This window comes from Solanum stenotomum, chromosome 1 (assembly GCF_019186545.1).
Source record: "Solanum stenotomum isolate F172 chromosome 1, ASM1918654v1, whole genome shotgun sequence".
NCBI classification, from domain to species: Eukaryota; Viridiplantae; Streptophyta; class Magnoliopsida; order Solanales; family Solanaceae; genus Solanum; species Solanum stenotomum.
In genome coordinates, this window is record NC_064282.1 from 8,014,971 (window position 1) to 8,030,202 (window position 15,232).

A 15,232-nucleotide genomic window follows, 5' to 3' on the forward strand; every position below is an offset into this window, starting at 1 on the left:
CACTCCAAAAAATCTATCAATTAACAACATATATTGTTTGAAATTGACGAAAAAGAAACTATAAATTACAATAATTAACAAAATAAATCTCTCGACTCCAACAAATCTATCAATTAATGCCACATAAATTGGGACATGGCAAATAACATATATTATTAAAAAATTAGGTTAAAAATGTACTACAAAATACAATAATTAACAACTTAATATAGTAAAGAGACATATAAAAAATGGTTAATATTTGAAATTCTGTGTGTGCCACATAAATTAGAACAAACAAAGTAATAAATATTATTTTCAAAATTATGTTTAAAAAAAAGTACTACAAATCACAATAGCTAAAAAATTAAAATATTTTTAAAATCATATAAAAATTTCAATAATTTCTAAAATCTTATATTATGACATAAATTAAAATTAAAAAATAATATATATTGGGCCCCGTGCTGGCACGGGGTCCTATATCTAGTATATAAATATGTCTTTTAATTTGACTTTAAATTACATTTATATTCTTTAATTTTGGGTGTACACAAGACACTTAAACTTGTATAAAATTGAATAAATAAACACACATTGTCCTGCATGTCATTTTTTGTCTTACGTGGATTGTGCCACGTAAAATTCATGTATCTAATTGTTCAACTTTATACAAGTTTAAGTGCCTATTTGTGCATACTCAAAATGAAAGGACATAAATGTGAAATGAAATCAAGTTAAAAGACACATCTATATATTATGTCTATTTATTAGGACTCATGACATGTCAATCTTAGCTTCGACTCCATGTGCTTTCACAAATTTATTTAATTTCTGACAAGCTAAAAAAGAATTAAGAAAAACGTGCTATTTGAAGGGCTACAGCTGTGTACACTGTCCCAGAATGTGTACAGATCTAAAGAATGTCCCATAGTAAATATACTCTAATATATATGGGAGAAAAGACATAAAGTCATCATTGAATTTATTTCAAATTTTTAAAAAGATATATTAGCTTTGTGGGTGTCCTATTACTCCATTGAACAATTTAAGAGTGTTATAAATATCCATTTTTCACCCAACCTCAATTGCAAGAAAAGAAGTACAATCACGCACCAATTGTAACTTTATGTCTTTTCCCACAATTTATATCATAGCGATGAGATAAGTTATCTCATACACATGGTGAGATAAGTTATCTCAGGATAGTTAATTCCAGAATAACTAATCTTGGGATAACTTGTTCCAACCAAATGACGACGTTGAACAATCAAAAAGTGAGAGAGATATTATGTGTTTTTTGAGGGGTGGGGGCCTGGGGGGACAGGTTTATGTTTGTTGTTAGCTGGATAAATTAAAGGGTCCCCCTCGTGCATTCCCACCTAACACAATTGAAAGAGCTCATTCCTGCCTATATATGTGTGTGAGCTCAGCCCTCATAATTTAAAACTCCACACACACAATTAAAAGGAGTATTCAATTTCATAAGAGAAATAAGAATGGGAAAAGAGATAATGAGATCAGAATCATCAACAATATCCAATGACATGAATAGTATGCCTATGTTGGCATTGAATCATGTTTCCTATATCTGTAAATCTGTTCCCAAATCTGTCAAATTTTATGAACAAGTTCTTGGCTTTAGTCTCATCCAGAGGCCCTCTTCTTTCCAATTTGAAGGAGCTTGGTATATATATATATATTCTCCCTCCTAATTATATTGTGCGCGCATTCATACATATAGTGTTAACTGTCAATTAATATTTATATTTTTAATAATTATAGGTTGTTCAACCACGGAATTGGAATCCATTTGCTAGGAAAAGAAGATGCGCAATCGAACAAGGGGAAAATAAACCCAAAAGACAATCACATTTCATTTCAATGTACAGATATGAATATTATTATTCAGAGATTGAATGATATGAATGTCGAATATGTAACTGCTACTGTAAAAGAAGGTGGAGTTACAGTAGATCAACTATTCTTTCATGACCCAGATGGCAACATGATTGAAATTTGCAATTGCCAAAATATACCAATAATTCCACTTTCCTCTTGCCCACTCAACAAGCTCTCTAATCTTCCAACATTTCACCAAAAAACAATGCCTAATTCTTTTTACGGTATGCACTTCTCTTCTTCTTTCATATTCATATATGAACCCATGATTTTCCCATAGTCAATTCAAAATATGAAAAAGTTAACATAGTATTCATCAACGTCTACTATATATACATATAAAATAATTGCAGGTAATATATATGATTCATGATATTAATATATAATTAGACGTGTTAACCCAGTAATATTGTAGTACAATTAAGGAGTATATTATTCTAATATTACGTGTTTGAAAAATGCAGGGAAAGGTAGCAGTAAGAAGAAATATTGCGTAGGAGAAATGGAATATCTAATGATGGAGAGCTTAGCCATGAATATCATCGACATTTCATTTTGAATATAAAATATATATATTACTATCTTGTAAACAATGAGTCTCCATTTTTATTTAATTACTATTTCACTATTATTTTTTGCAAACTATATTACATGTAATTTAAAGAATAAAGTATACTTCACTACATCAAAAAATGATCTTTGGTGGTAATAGTTTTATTGTTGTTAAATATATATTTTTAGCGGTAATTGACATCCTTTATAAATTGAATCCAATGATTATTAACTTATACTCGATAAATTTTATCAGTCTCTACTAATGAATATATTTATTGTCTTTTCGAACTGCATCATAAAATTTTGAGTTCTGGTTGCGATAAGTGTTCCTTACACGTAACTGGTTCCAAAGGTAAAATATATATTACAATGAATCATACACATACATTATACTTTATGTATGATAATTTTTTTTATGTGAGTTCAATAAACATGATACATAATTTAGTAAGATACAAAGTTTGATGTATTTATTGTACTTAATGTATAATAATTTTTTTAATGTGAATTCAGTGAATATGATACATAAATTAGTAAGATATCATGATTTTGAATTTTTAATGTAATCAAAATTGACCTTTATTGAATCTCAAAACACTCTTTAAATTAATAAATATTAATTTTTAATTAAATAATACTTTTATAAAATAATAATATTTGTGATTCAATCTATATTAATTTAGTAAGATTTTACAGTAATTTAATTTGATTTGAGGTTCTAAGTTGGAGGATCAAAAGATTACACTGTTTTTTCTAATGTTAATTCACGCATAATTTTTTTTAAATTTGCATACAGTACACACAATGACACAAACAAAAGATTTAAAATAAAAAAATAATTTTTATATGTTTTTTTGTTTTAACTAAAAACAAAAGATACTGTAAAGTTCCATGTCAAGAATGAACAATCCCCCTATTGAGAGTCAACTTCCCAAATTCAAGAAAGCTTGAAGCTTTTCTTCTTCCAATTCAGCTATGGCCATATCTCTTTGCTTCTCTCCTCTCACTTCAACCCCAAAACACTATTCAAGAATCCCCCTTTATAAACCCATCAACCCCATTACCATTTTAACAACTCCAAAGATTTTAAATCCCAATTTCAAGAAAGTAAATTGTGTTCCTGAAAATTCTCAGAATCTTTCTGTGATTCAAGAAAAACCCAGATGGGAAAACTGGGTATCAATTGCAGAAAGTCTTTATCCTGTTTATGTAACTGTTGGTGGGGTTGTTGCCTGCTTAAAGCCCTCAACTTTTTCATGGTTTGTCAAGTGTGCTCCTACTTCCTATAGTTTGGTGTCTTTGGTTTATAATGCTTGCTATGGGTCTTACATTGGAGATCAAAGAGTTAACTAACTTGTTATTACAAAAGCCTCTTTCCGTGAGTATACACTATTTTTTTTTATTTTTTTATTTTTTGATACTCACTTGTTTGATTTTGTTGTCTTAATTTCTTTTGATTGTTGATTAAGTACTGAACTTGGGGATTTCTTACAATCTTGACTGAACCCATACTCTCTACTTTCTCAGTGTTTCAATTTGTTTGTTTGGTTTTGACTTGGCAGAGTGTCTAAGAAAATAAAGAAAGACTTTTGATTCTTGTGATCTTAAACTAACTATATGTAGAATGTATCAAAATGTGTTTTAATCTTGTAGTTTTAAACATGTGACGTGGAAAGTTAGAATTAAAGAGTTGTTGAAAAAGAAATGAGACATTCTTTTTGAAACAAACTAAAAAGGTAAGGAGGGAGTAGAACACTTCTTAAAAGATGGCCACAATTTCCTTCCCCTGGCTTTTATTTTCTTACTAACTGTAAATTTTACTGAATCTAACTCCCAGAAATATTGTATTTCTCTTTCTGAATGTTTCCATGGGCCAAGCCATAATATGTACTCTTTTTTTTTATGACCGTGGTGTCCGGGATAGATTTCGTTCACCTCAATTAATTTTACGGGATACCTGCCACCTCCCAGCAGCAACATGTACCAAGCAACTCTGTCTACCAAGGCTAGAACAGATAGGAAGAATCACCTAGTGTTTTTTTTGTCTCCGCTGAGTTTTAAATCTGAGACCTCAAGGTTCTCAACCACTTCATTGACCACTAGCCCACACCCTTGGGTGCATAATATGTACTTAATGATGCTAATTGCTGACAGATTGTCTTTATTCTCCAATCTTTCCATAAGAGATGTTACCTAATCTTCCATTGCCAACTTCATTAGCTCCTTGGGAAAATCCAACTAATAGGATAGTCACATGTGTGCTATTCACTGCTAACATGATTACCTTTTTCCCCGCATTCGAATGTATGACTACAAATATGTAGCACTCGCATCTTGGAACATTCAATTTGAGCTTTCAAAAGAAAGAAATATAGGTACATCCACAGAAAAGAAGCATTAAGCACGTATATCCACTTGGTCCCACATTTGGACTACAACTATAACATTCGCACGCTATAATAACATTCAATTCAAGCTTTCAAAGAAAGAATGTACATGTGTTCACTTAGTCCAAACATTTGGTTTAAGGACATGATGACTACTTGATTTCTTGATTAAATGAAGAGAACACAATTTTTAATTTTGTTACTTAAACTTTGATCGGACAATATATTTGCATATATGGTAAACTCTTATAGGCCAAAATCTTTGGTTTTCCCTCATCTTTCTAGATTCTGTTTGGTTGTGCTGCTCAATATACTATTATGCCAACCTTGGGACTGATTCTCAGCAAAATCTTGGGTCTGCCTCCTTCAATTTCAGTTGGTCTAATATAGCTTGCCTGTTGCCCTGGAGGTACAGCATCTAACGTGGTAAGGTGACTTTCTTCTATATTGTTCTCCTTAACGGAGCTAGTTAATCAGGTTTACCTTCCAAATTGACATGTTTAGATTGTAGATGTCCAATCTTTGCATCATATTTCAACAATGGTATGAAGCCATGGTAGGTTTGCTTTTCCTGTGGTATCTCCACTGAATTTTAGTTGAAATTCATTTGGTGCTTTTGGGATCCGTGTTATATATTATTTATGGTCTTCATTGTCACATTTCAAATTCAAATTGACAAGCCCAGAGAGGATAATCAAACAAAAAGGTATGGTGTTGCGAGGAGAAAATAGTTGTATGTTGGAAGCAATTCCTTAAAAAGACTTTGTCCTCCTTTTCATTATTGAGGAATGCAAGTAATTTGGGGCGAATCATACAATTATTGTGCTTTACAGAAAGGTGTAATTCTCACTTTTGCCAAGGCTTTTAGCAAGTTAATTCTGTGTATCCTTCACATCGGACTAGAAGTCCACTTCTGTTGCAATTTTTCATGTCTGCCAGTTTCTTTCTTCTGATTGGAACACAAGATCTTAATGAAATATCTGCTTTTATTGAATGCACTATCTTGTACTCGGATATCAGCTTCTTGATATTGTGAATATATAGGTCTTATAGCATAAAGCTTACTGCAAAGCCTCCTTTTTGTTTTCTAATTAATTTACAGGTAACCTTAATTGCACAAGGAAATGTCCCATTATCAATAGTGATGACAGCATGCTCTACAATTGGTGCAGTGGTTCTGACTCCTGCACTTACTACTTTGGTTAATTCTTGTCAAGCATGGAAAAAATCACATTGGTAACAAGTTCCTATTTGTTCTTAGTAGCCCGAGACCTTTTTAATCAGTGGTCTGTTTAAACGATATATATTTCTCATGGATGAAACCAATATCTTCCCGGATATGATTTCCACTTTTGTTAGTTTTAATTTCTTAAGTTAAGAACTTAATTTTGTTGCAAAAATATTTTACTCAACGGAATGGAAGATTGCCTCCCTATACCATTTCCTTCCACAACCTTGTACAATTTCAACTAAATTCAGGAAAATGGTTTGAATAATCTTTCTCTGTACAACAAATCTTATGAAATGTATTTCATCTTGAACTAGTCACTAGTTCCAGCCAAATGGAGCCTTAAACAGAAAAATGGCTTCTCCTTCTCTGTCCTTGTTCTTCCCATTGATATAGGCAGCCAATGATGTTAAAATGTCTGTACTTCTTGCAGGTGGGCATGCAAAATTGCACCTTGGGTGTGGTTTTAGCGACCTCCCATTTCTCTTCACCAGGAGTTGCATTACCTGCTGCAACTTCAGTTATCATTATGAACATAATGGGTAGTTGTTTAGGTTTCTTTTGGAGATGTATTAACCCTACTCAACCAAAAAGTAGTCTTGAAGTGACTGATAAATCTTGAATATCAATGTTGAACCTTAGTGTTCTTTTTCTTTCCATGTGTACACCTATCCATAAAATTTGTTTTCACCATTCTCTGAGTTAGCTTATGAGGCCCAAGCGACGTTGAAAACTCACCAATTGCTTGCTGGACGAATCTTTGTTGCTGATCTTACTATGGCTTTATAACTAAGGTATGTAATTATAAGACCTTCATAAAACGCTTAGGAGTTCACTTTTGAACTTAACAAAGCTGTTTATATGTTGCACCAAGCTCTAGCTATTCATTGGTCTAGGAAAGGCCACACGATATTGAGGCTATTGTATCCAGTCTTACCTTGCATTTATGCAAGAAGTTGTTTCAATGACTTGAACCCCTAACCTCATGGTCCGTTGCATCAGAACTCCCCTAGAAGTGAAAGTATGTCTAATACACAATAGAGTAGGGACAGTTTGTGAAGGTATAGGTAGAGCTACTGTTACTTCCATCAAGTACGATCCACTAGTTACATTTTATCTAGTGAGCTTAATTCAATGAAACGTAATTTGGTGCTAAGTCAAAGAAGAAGAATGCTAAAAATGTCAAAATGAGTGTGCATTATATGCTAAAGAATCCATTCCTTTTCCACATATATGCTTAGCAGGACTGTTTCAGGGCAATTGTTCGACAAATTGGACAATATGGTGCCTGTATCATCCATGACTCAATGCATTTGGCATGGAAACTGTGGTTGCAATTTGTCAGCAATCTGCAGTTTTCTCCTGTCTTGAATCTTTCTAAGCACACAGCACATTCCGAGGTATTTTCTGTTCTGTCTCTGTCTGTTTCTTCAACCTTGTACAGGAAACAGGGGAGTTTCTTCAAGTCTTCATCATACATTTTTGTACTTCCTCCATTGCTGCTACTTTGAACAACGAGACCATTTTCAGCAGTTTGCCTTATTAGGGACCTCCCTTCTATGCAGAAATGAAATATCAGGAGAACAATTATTCCCAAAGAAAAGAAGATCACAGATATTATAATGCCCATTATGCACCAAAGAAACTTCTGCTCTTCCGCGCAATCCTTGGTCAGAATATGGCAAAAAACAGAGAAGTTTTTGGAGAAATGATCATACATCAAACAACATTGATCGTTGCAAGGTACTATGGAACATGTTTTAAGTTTTCCTGATTAGTTGTGTTTTTCCTCTATAATGGAAGTAGCTAGACATGTATTTGTTTTTGGTGTTACAGACAGACAATAAGAGAAGGTTAATCATTATGAAGGAATAAAATTATTACTACTAATTTGTCAAAACTTAAGCACAACATATACAGCTTAGCAATGTTTTCATGAGACAAGTTATGCTTACGACGTGGTTGCAAGATTCTACTTAAACACCAATAGTTAGTTTTATCAAACACAAGTGTGGGCTATAAGTTTTTTAGATTTCTGTTGGGACACATCCAGTGCCGGCTCTTGCCTATAAATTTTTAGGCCAAATGCCTTATTGGGGGCTTCAAATTTTTATAAATGAAAAATCATGTTTAATTTTTTCATGAAAAAAAATTAATTATTTATAATAAAAAGTACATTTATATATATATTATATATATTTTTTCTTTGCTTACACTCACATTATTTATCCCTTTTAACTCCTTCTGCACTCTATTTTTTCAAATCTTTGATAGTTAGAGTAATGTTCTGTCAAAAATATGAATCAATAGCCGAAAAATGTTGAACAAAGTAAATTACAAATATTCTTTTATTTCTTCGTAACTTTTCATATTAAAGTAGGGTATACCAAGTTATCAACTTTTTGAATCAGATTCTATGATTCTAACTCTTATCTTTATTTAAAATTTATCAACTTATTACTTATAGAACTATATTATCGATTCATATAATAATTGTCTCAATAATGATGTTTTTCAATGTTGAATTGATAAAATTTTGCTTAAAAATAATAATTTAAAAAAGTATTTGAAAAAATCATTTCAAAAAAATATATTAAGTAATAATTTACATCTAAAAATTTAGAAAAATAAATAAATATAGATACTCTAATTAAAATTTTGCTTTAGGCCTCGAATTATATTGAGCCACCCTGGACACATCAACCCCTAAAATGGGCTTAGTCCGCTCGCCCCATACACAAAACTTCACGTTTAATAAGTTTTACTTCATGGACAACACTTTTGACCTTGAAGGTTCGTCCGTGGGAGGGTCAAAAAATTCAGAACTACACATTTTTAAGGTCATTCCGTATAATTTCCCGGTATTAGAAGAAAATTTAGTGCTTTTGATCAACATGGCGGAGTTAGTAAGGATTAAGGGGATTTATTCTAACCCCATTCGATAGAAAATTACATTGTTTATATATGATTAAAATTAATTTTTATGTATATATAATAGATATTAAATTTTCTTCAACTTTTTCTTGTATTTACTTGTTCATATTTTGATAGTAAAAAATTTGGCTCTTCCATGACTGGTATATATTATTGTCTTGTCGTGAAGAGAAACGGATCTCCTGGGGCCGCATGGTGACAATGTTGTAATTAGAATATGCCCAAAAAGTAGAACAAATATTTAATTAATTGTTATATATATATATGATCTGCCAAGCTTCCAATTATCTGAGAAGGGAGTTGTTGTGAAAAACGTTTTCAATTTCGAATTCATCGAGATGCCATAACTACTTGTATATATTATTCTTGGCGTTATTTCCAATAATTTCTCCAACCCCCACATACATTATTTTAATTTTACACTATTTAACTACTTAATTCTATCCACTTTGCACAGACCAATAATTTTATGTTCGATGAATAATTCTACAGATGAATTAGCTCATGATTTATTGAACAAAAAGGTACACAATATTGTTGGTCAAAGAAGGATGTCTAATCTAGAGTTGGCTATTTTACCACAACTCGGGTAAGTCAATACTTACTTCATATTTAATCAAACGTAATTAATTATCGATCAGATTGCGATACTAATTGTGTTTGCATTTTAATTAATTCCTTTGGTATTTCTCAAATATATATATAGGCATGATGATACGAAGGCTCTTGTTTCACAAAGGGACAAATCTGAATCAGAACAGTTAACTATATTCTATGCTGGAGTTGTGCACGTTTATGACAATATTTCCGTTCAAAAGGTATTTACAAATATAACAAGTTGCAAAAATTGTACCTTTTTTTGAGTTATTTTTACTTATATTTGTTAGTTTTGAAAATTTTCCTTATAGGCAGAGTCAATTATGATTCTGGCTCGTGAAAACTGTAATGCAAAGGAAATTAAACCAACTCAGAAATCCCAACTTCCACATCATGTCTACAAGTTTCAAGCAGGTTTGAATTCACGTTGTGTTAGACATACTAAAAGGAAAAAAATAAAAATAAACCTAAGCTCTTTGAATAAAAGTAGATACATTTAATCCATTCGACTACATTGGTTGATTATCTGAAATTTTGGTGAATTATGTTGTTTTCTACTTTAGACTTGCCAATTGCAAGAAGGAAATCCCTCAAGAGATTCTTTGAGAAACGTCATGACAGGTGAATTAATTTCTAGCTTTTAAAATAATGCATGTTCAATTAATTCTCTTTGGTATTAATTAGTAATTGATCAGTTGTTGATTTCAGGATTATAAGTAAACAACCATATGCCTCTCCTGCATGTGATCATGATCAAAGTGGAATTAAAATTGGGAACGATATAGAGAAGATTAACACAACTCTTGCACAAGGATAACAGAGAAATGGTCCCAAAAAAAATAAAAAAATGATCAGAGTGGAAATGATAATTTGAAGGAAAAAAAAAAAAGCTGGCTCCTAGCTACGTGAAACAAATTAAATAATGGCTAGGTTTTGATTGATTGATGTCCAAAAGGGTAAAATTGTACTGTATTTCTTATTGAACATCTTTTACTTGGACATTGTTCTCTAGTTTTAACTCTGAGAATTATGCCAATGATTTTCCAACTACTAAATATCTTAATGATCTGTCTATCAATGTTAACAATTAATTATACACATACTATACGTATATTGTATATTTATAGGCTATTTTTAGTTTAAGCGGGAGTGTTTTAAAGTTAATGCTTCCTTTTATTTAAGTGGTTTGGGCTAATCTTGTGTTGATCCAAGTCCAGTCCCATCATAGCTGATCCATAAATCAAGCAAAACTTAGGTCCATTTTCATTATAATCCACTAATCCAGTCCAGATCATTGGATTTGGATGGCTATTAAGCATAATTTTGATTTGCTAAATGGAAAAAATTAAAGATCAACTCATTTGAAGAAGGGAAAAACATGTATTTTTAGATCGTTGCTATACTTTGTCAATTAATTACTTTTCATCTGCGTGTTCTTTGAATTGTTTTATTCCAATAATTTTTATGTGTTGGTTAGGTTTCTATCGATTGCCTTATAAACAATGAATAAAAGACACTCATTACGTCAAGTAATTATCTTAGCTACTACAACTGATTTAATCTGATTAATGAAAATGACAATGAAGAAAAGAAAAGTGAAGAATAGGGAAAAAAGACCCAAACAACACAAAATATTACAATTCAAACTATATGTGACTTTTCTATAGAAAACTTGAGAAAATAGACTTGTATTATACTTTCACAAGAAGGAAGAATTATATATAATATAATATAATATACTACGTTAAATTATGCGTTTAATCACTGTGATTGTGACACAAATTTGAAAAGATCAATATTATTCTTTTGATTGTATGCATCACATTTGAATTAAAATTTACAAACAAGAGCATAGTTGTGTGTCGTTGTTGCGTACTGAAATTATGTTGCCAAAGTGAAATACAAGTTTTATTGACACTTTCTTCACAAATGTCAATTACCTTATCCAAACAACATGACACATAATTAATTATCATACTAAGTTTTTTTTTTCGTGTTAGTATTAGAGTTTGATTAATTTAGATTCGCGCATGCTTCCTATTAAAGATTTTTGTTGACACCCAATTTTGGACCTCCACAATATAAATTAATCATCGAGCTTCTTAAATTCCAAACGAGTTGAAATAATTGACTTTATAAAATTCAAAATACTTTTTCCAAGTTAGTTAAAGTAATTTTATCATTTTTATAAAAAAAATAAATTGAATAATATGTAGGTTTTACATAATTATGTATGTATTAATTAGTACATTTTATGAATATTCGAAAATCGTCTCAAAAAGATTTTAATTTTAATTAAATATTTGGTTAATTAGTTTAGTTATATAATAATTTACATTCATGAAATAATTAGTTTATAATTAAGTTAACTATTTTATTTCGTTAAGATTAAGAAGCTCGTTAATTAATCAATCTTAACTCATCGTGTTTAAATTCTAGCCGGATTCACTTAATCAACTCAGTTCGGTTATGTTTTAAATTTTATTTGGCCATAATTGTAATCTATTTAGCCATTTTGTTCTACCCAATTTTGAACCCAATTCCTCTAATCCAAATTATCCAATTTTAACAATAAACAGACCCAACCCACCCCAATAATTTTCCAGCCCAAAACCACAATCCAACAATTCCAGCAACAATAATACATACAACATACCAAAACAGCCCATTATCCATACATAAACCCACTTCAATCACCCGACCCGACCCAGTTTCTTACCCACAAAAGGAACCCAGAACGTTCCAAACGTGAAAAGCAACAGCGTCAAGTTCCAAACGGCGCGAAACTCCAATTCTCTCCAACGTTCACGACCACAGCAGCAGCAGCTCGCAACTCACGGCGTCAATACACGGAAAAGCAGCGCAGGAGGCAGTACGTTGCCTCTTATTGTCTTCTCCTCATGTCCCTTTCAATTTGTACAATCACAGTAGCAGCAGAGGCATGCGTTTTCTCCCCTTTCCTCTTTCGGAATGGGGCAAAAATTTCAGAAAAGTATGTCCTCCTTTAATGGTGAAAGAATTTTGAATTTTGGAGTGGGAGTTAGCCTAAAAGAAGAAAACTCACTGAATATATCCAGCTATCTGTTACATACGAATTTTTGAGCGTTAGACCATAATCCAGATTCTTGTGTAGTGCTTGTTCTTGCTTGTTTTGGCTTTGGTCCTTGGAGTAGTATTACGGTGGTGAAGTCGCTGTTTTCCTTGCTCGTTTTTTGTCTCAAATCGCTGCTCCGAAGAAGTAATTTCTTTCTACTCTGATTCGTTGTTTAGTTTCCTAGCTTATAGTTGGATTGTTATGGTTTGTGTGAATCGATACTCATTGTTGTATTTTTTTTATCTCGATATTGAATGTGATGTGCTTGGTGAGGATTTAGTTTCCGAAACTGATAATTAAAAACACAATATTGGTAATGTTTTGGTCTATTAGAGTGTTCATAGCAGCATGTGCATTTTGTTTCACTTTGATCTTGCTATGTATGTTACATTTTTATCTTGGTATATTTTGAGAATAAATTTTTCGCATTTATGTTGAATCCAGTAGTCTAGTACGATTTGTTGGTTATTCTGAGACTGCCCTTTGATTACTTGTCACATTGAGGAATGCACATTTTGCCATTTATAGCTCTTAGTTATCATGTTTAGGAAACTTTGAGCTCTCTTGTGATTAGATCTAACAGAGTAGTAGCTTTGTTGCATAAAAAATGAGTTTGGTCTTATCTTTTTAGCATATTCATGATTGATGTTTTTCATTAGTTCATGTTTGTTATTTTAGTAAAGCCATAAGTATTCTCCTTTTTAGGTGGCTTAACTTAAGAGTCATTAAATAGTTAAATGAAATTATCTCTTCGCATATAATGCTTCCTTTGATTTTACCTCTAAAATCTTTGGTAGGATATTAATACTCGAATCTAGTTTGGTTCTCTCATTACGCTGGTAAATCTTCGAGTTTTGTATGTTTATTTATTGGCTAGCTACTGATGCATAAAAATAGATATTATTGAGATTACTTCTTAGCTTTGGCTTAAATTATTGTTTGGTGTTCCAATGCACTTGTAAACATGTCCTTAGTTGTTAATAATATGTTGGTTGATACCGGTTTGCATAATGTGGTCACTGCCACATAGATCTTGTTCACTAATCTAGTTGTATCTTTCCATCTCACACTCCCATTTGAGTTATTTGTAATGTATAAGTAGTCTTTCATTATCATTAAATATGCCTTGTCTATATACAAGTCCTCCTTATTTTCATACGGTAGGGTACATTTTAATTTATTACTTTGAAAATGTCATTATATGTTTCCTAATTATTTGGATGAATAAGATTCTTATGTGATTTTTTTTTCTTTTACATGTGACACCCATTCGAGTTCTCTTGGACTCCATCTTTCTCCACTTCATATTTCGGATGGGTCATAAAGGCCCAAAATTCTTTTATCGAGTCATCCAACCTTAAGAAATTGAAAAACAGGTCTTTCACGTTGACAAACAGGTGTTTGGACCAGATTTGAGATTATATACACTTAGTGTATATGAAAATCAAGAAGTGGGCCCAAAGGCCTCCAAAAGATGTATTTTTGTTATGTGTAAATTTCATATATGACATATATTATAGTACTATTTTCAGGCTATAGCAGTAGATTTAGACTTTCAAATTATAGCATTAAAAATTTCAGGTTATAACAAATTCACAAATAAAAGAAATGTTTTTATTAATTCGAAAAAGGTTTTTTTAAAAAAAACGAAAATTAAAAAAAAACCGGAATTATAGATAATAAAGTAAAAAATTGAAAGTGTGGCCTGTAATTTAATTTGAATTTATTGTAGATAATTAATGATTAGCATGAAATAAGGGATTCAAACAAATTAACAATATTTTTTATCCTTAATTCACTCAAAATCAGTTAAGATAAATTAAAAAATCAAATCATATCNCCCAAAAGCCTCCAAAAGATGTATTTTTGTTATTTTGGGCCTATGCCCTTGTCATTTTATTTATTATTATCTTGTTAGAATTTAGAACAGGTGGAAGATGAGCTTAAGGTCCAAAGAAATAAATTTTATGTTAGTTTAGGACATGTGCAGATGACTCAAACGGGCCAAAGGCCCAAAACGAAAATGGGCCCAAATACTGACTCAGACAGACAGGAAAATTAGATTTGGGCCCAAGTCTCTTTTCCTCTTTATTTTATAGTATTTATTTACTTGTCAATATTTGCTACTAAATCTTAAGGTTTTAAAATTCAAATCCCCAAAAGATATCCGTTTTGATTTTATAACTTAACTAAATCAATCACCTTTAATGAGGCCTAAAAAATAAATTAATTTTGCAAGATAGCTCACTTGGGTAATACCTAAATATTCCCCTTTGCTCCCCTTTAAAACGGTCCTAACTAAAAATCGCTCAATTCAAATTAAGTTAATCCGCTTTTAGCCAAATAATTAATTGCCGGATGATCGCATATTAACCAATAAATATGATACAAATTTTGAGGTATTTATTGTACTTTATGTATAATATTTTTTTTTATGTGAATTCACATAAATATGATACATAAATTAATAAGATATTAACCTTTATTAAATCTCAAAACACTTTTTTAATTAATAAACATCGAATAAATAATACTTCTATAAAATAATAAAACTCA

General features: G+C 31.3%; 2 protein-coding genes and 1 pseudogene across 2 annotated transcripts; all 3 read left to right on the forward strand.

Moving 5' to 3' along the window:
- The first annotated feature begins 1,442 nt into the window (after positions 1-1,442).
- LOC125872164 (glyoxylase I 4-like) lies at positions 1,443-2,567 on the forward strand. The gene is made up of 3 exons (XM_049552858.1): positions 1,443-1,666; positions 1,765-2,105; positions 2,346-2,567. Exons 1-3 carry the CDS (start codon positions 1,479-1,481, stop codon positions 2,438-2,440), a joined length of 624 nt encoding a protein of 207 aa, XP_049408815.1. The 5' UTR covers positions 1,443-1,478; the 3' UTR covers positions 2,441-2,567.
- An 821-nt stretch (positions 2,568-3,388) lies between these two features.
- On the forward strand, positions 3,389-6,744 carry LOC125872158 (sodium/pyruvate cotransporter BASS2, chloroplastic-like; annotated as a pseudogene).
- A 2,717-nt stretch (positions 6,745-9,461) lies between these two features.
- LOC125853579 (protein TIFY 3A-like) lies at positions 9,462-10,399 on the forward strand. The gene is made up of 5 exons (XM_049533294.1): positions 9,462-9,574; positions 9,692-9,803; positions 9,894-9,996; positions 10,146-10,203; positions 10,291-10,399. The coding sequence occupies exons 1-5, from the start codon at positions 9,462-9,464 to the stop codon at positions 10,397-10,399; spliced, it is 495 nt and encodes a 164-aa protein (XP_049389251.1).
- Positions 10,400-15,232: the final 4,833 nt, after the last annotated feature.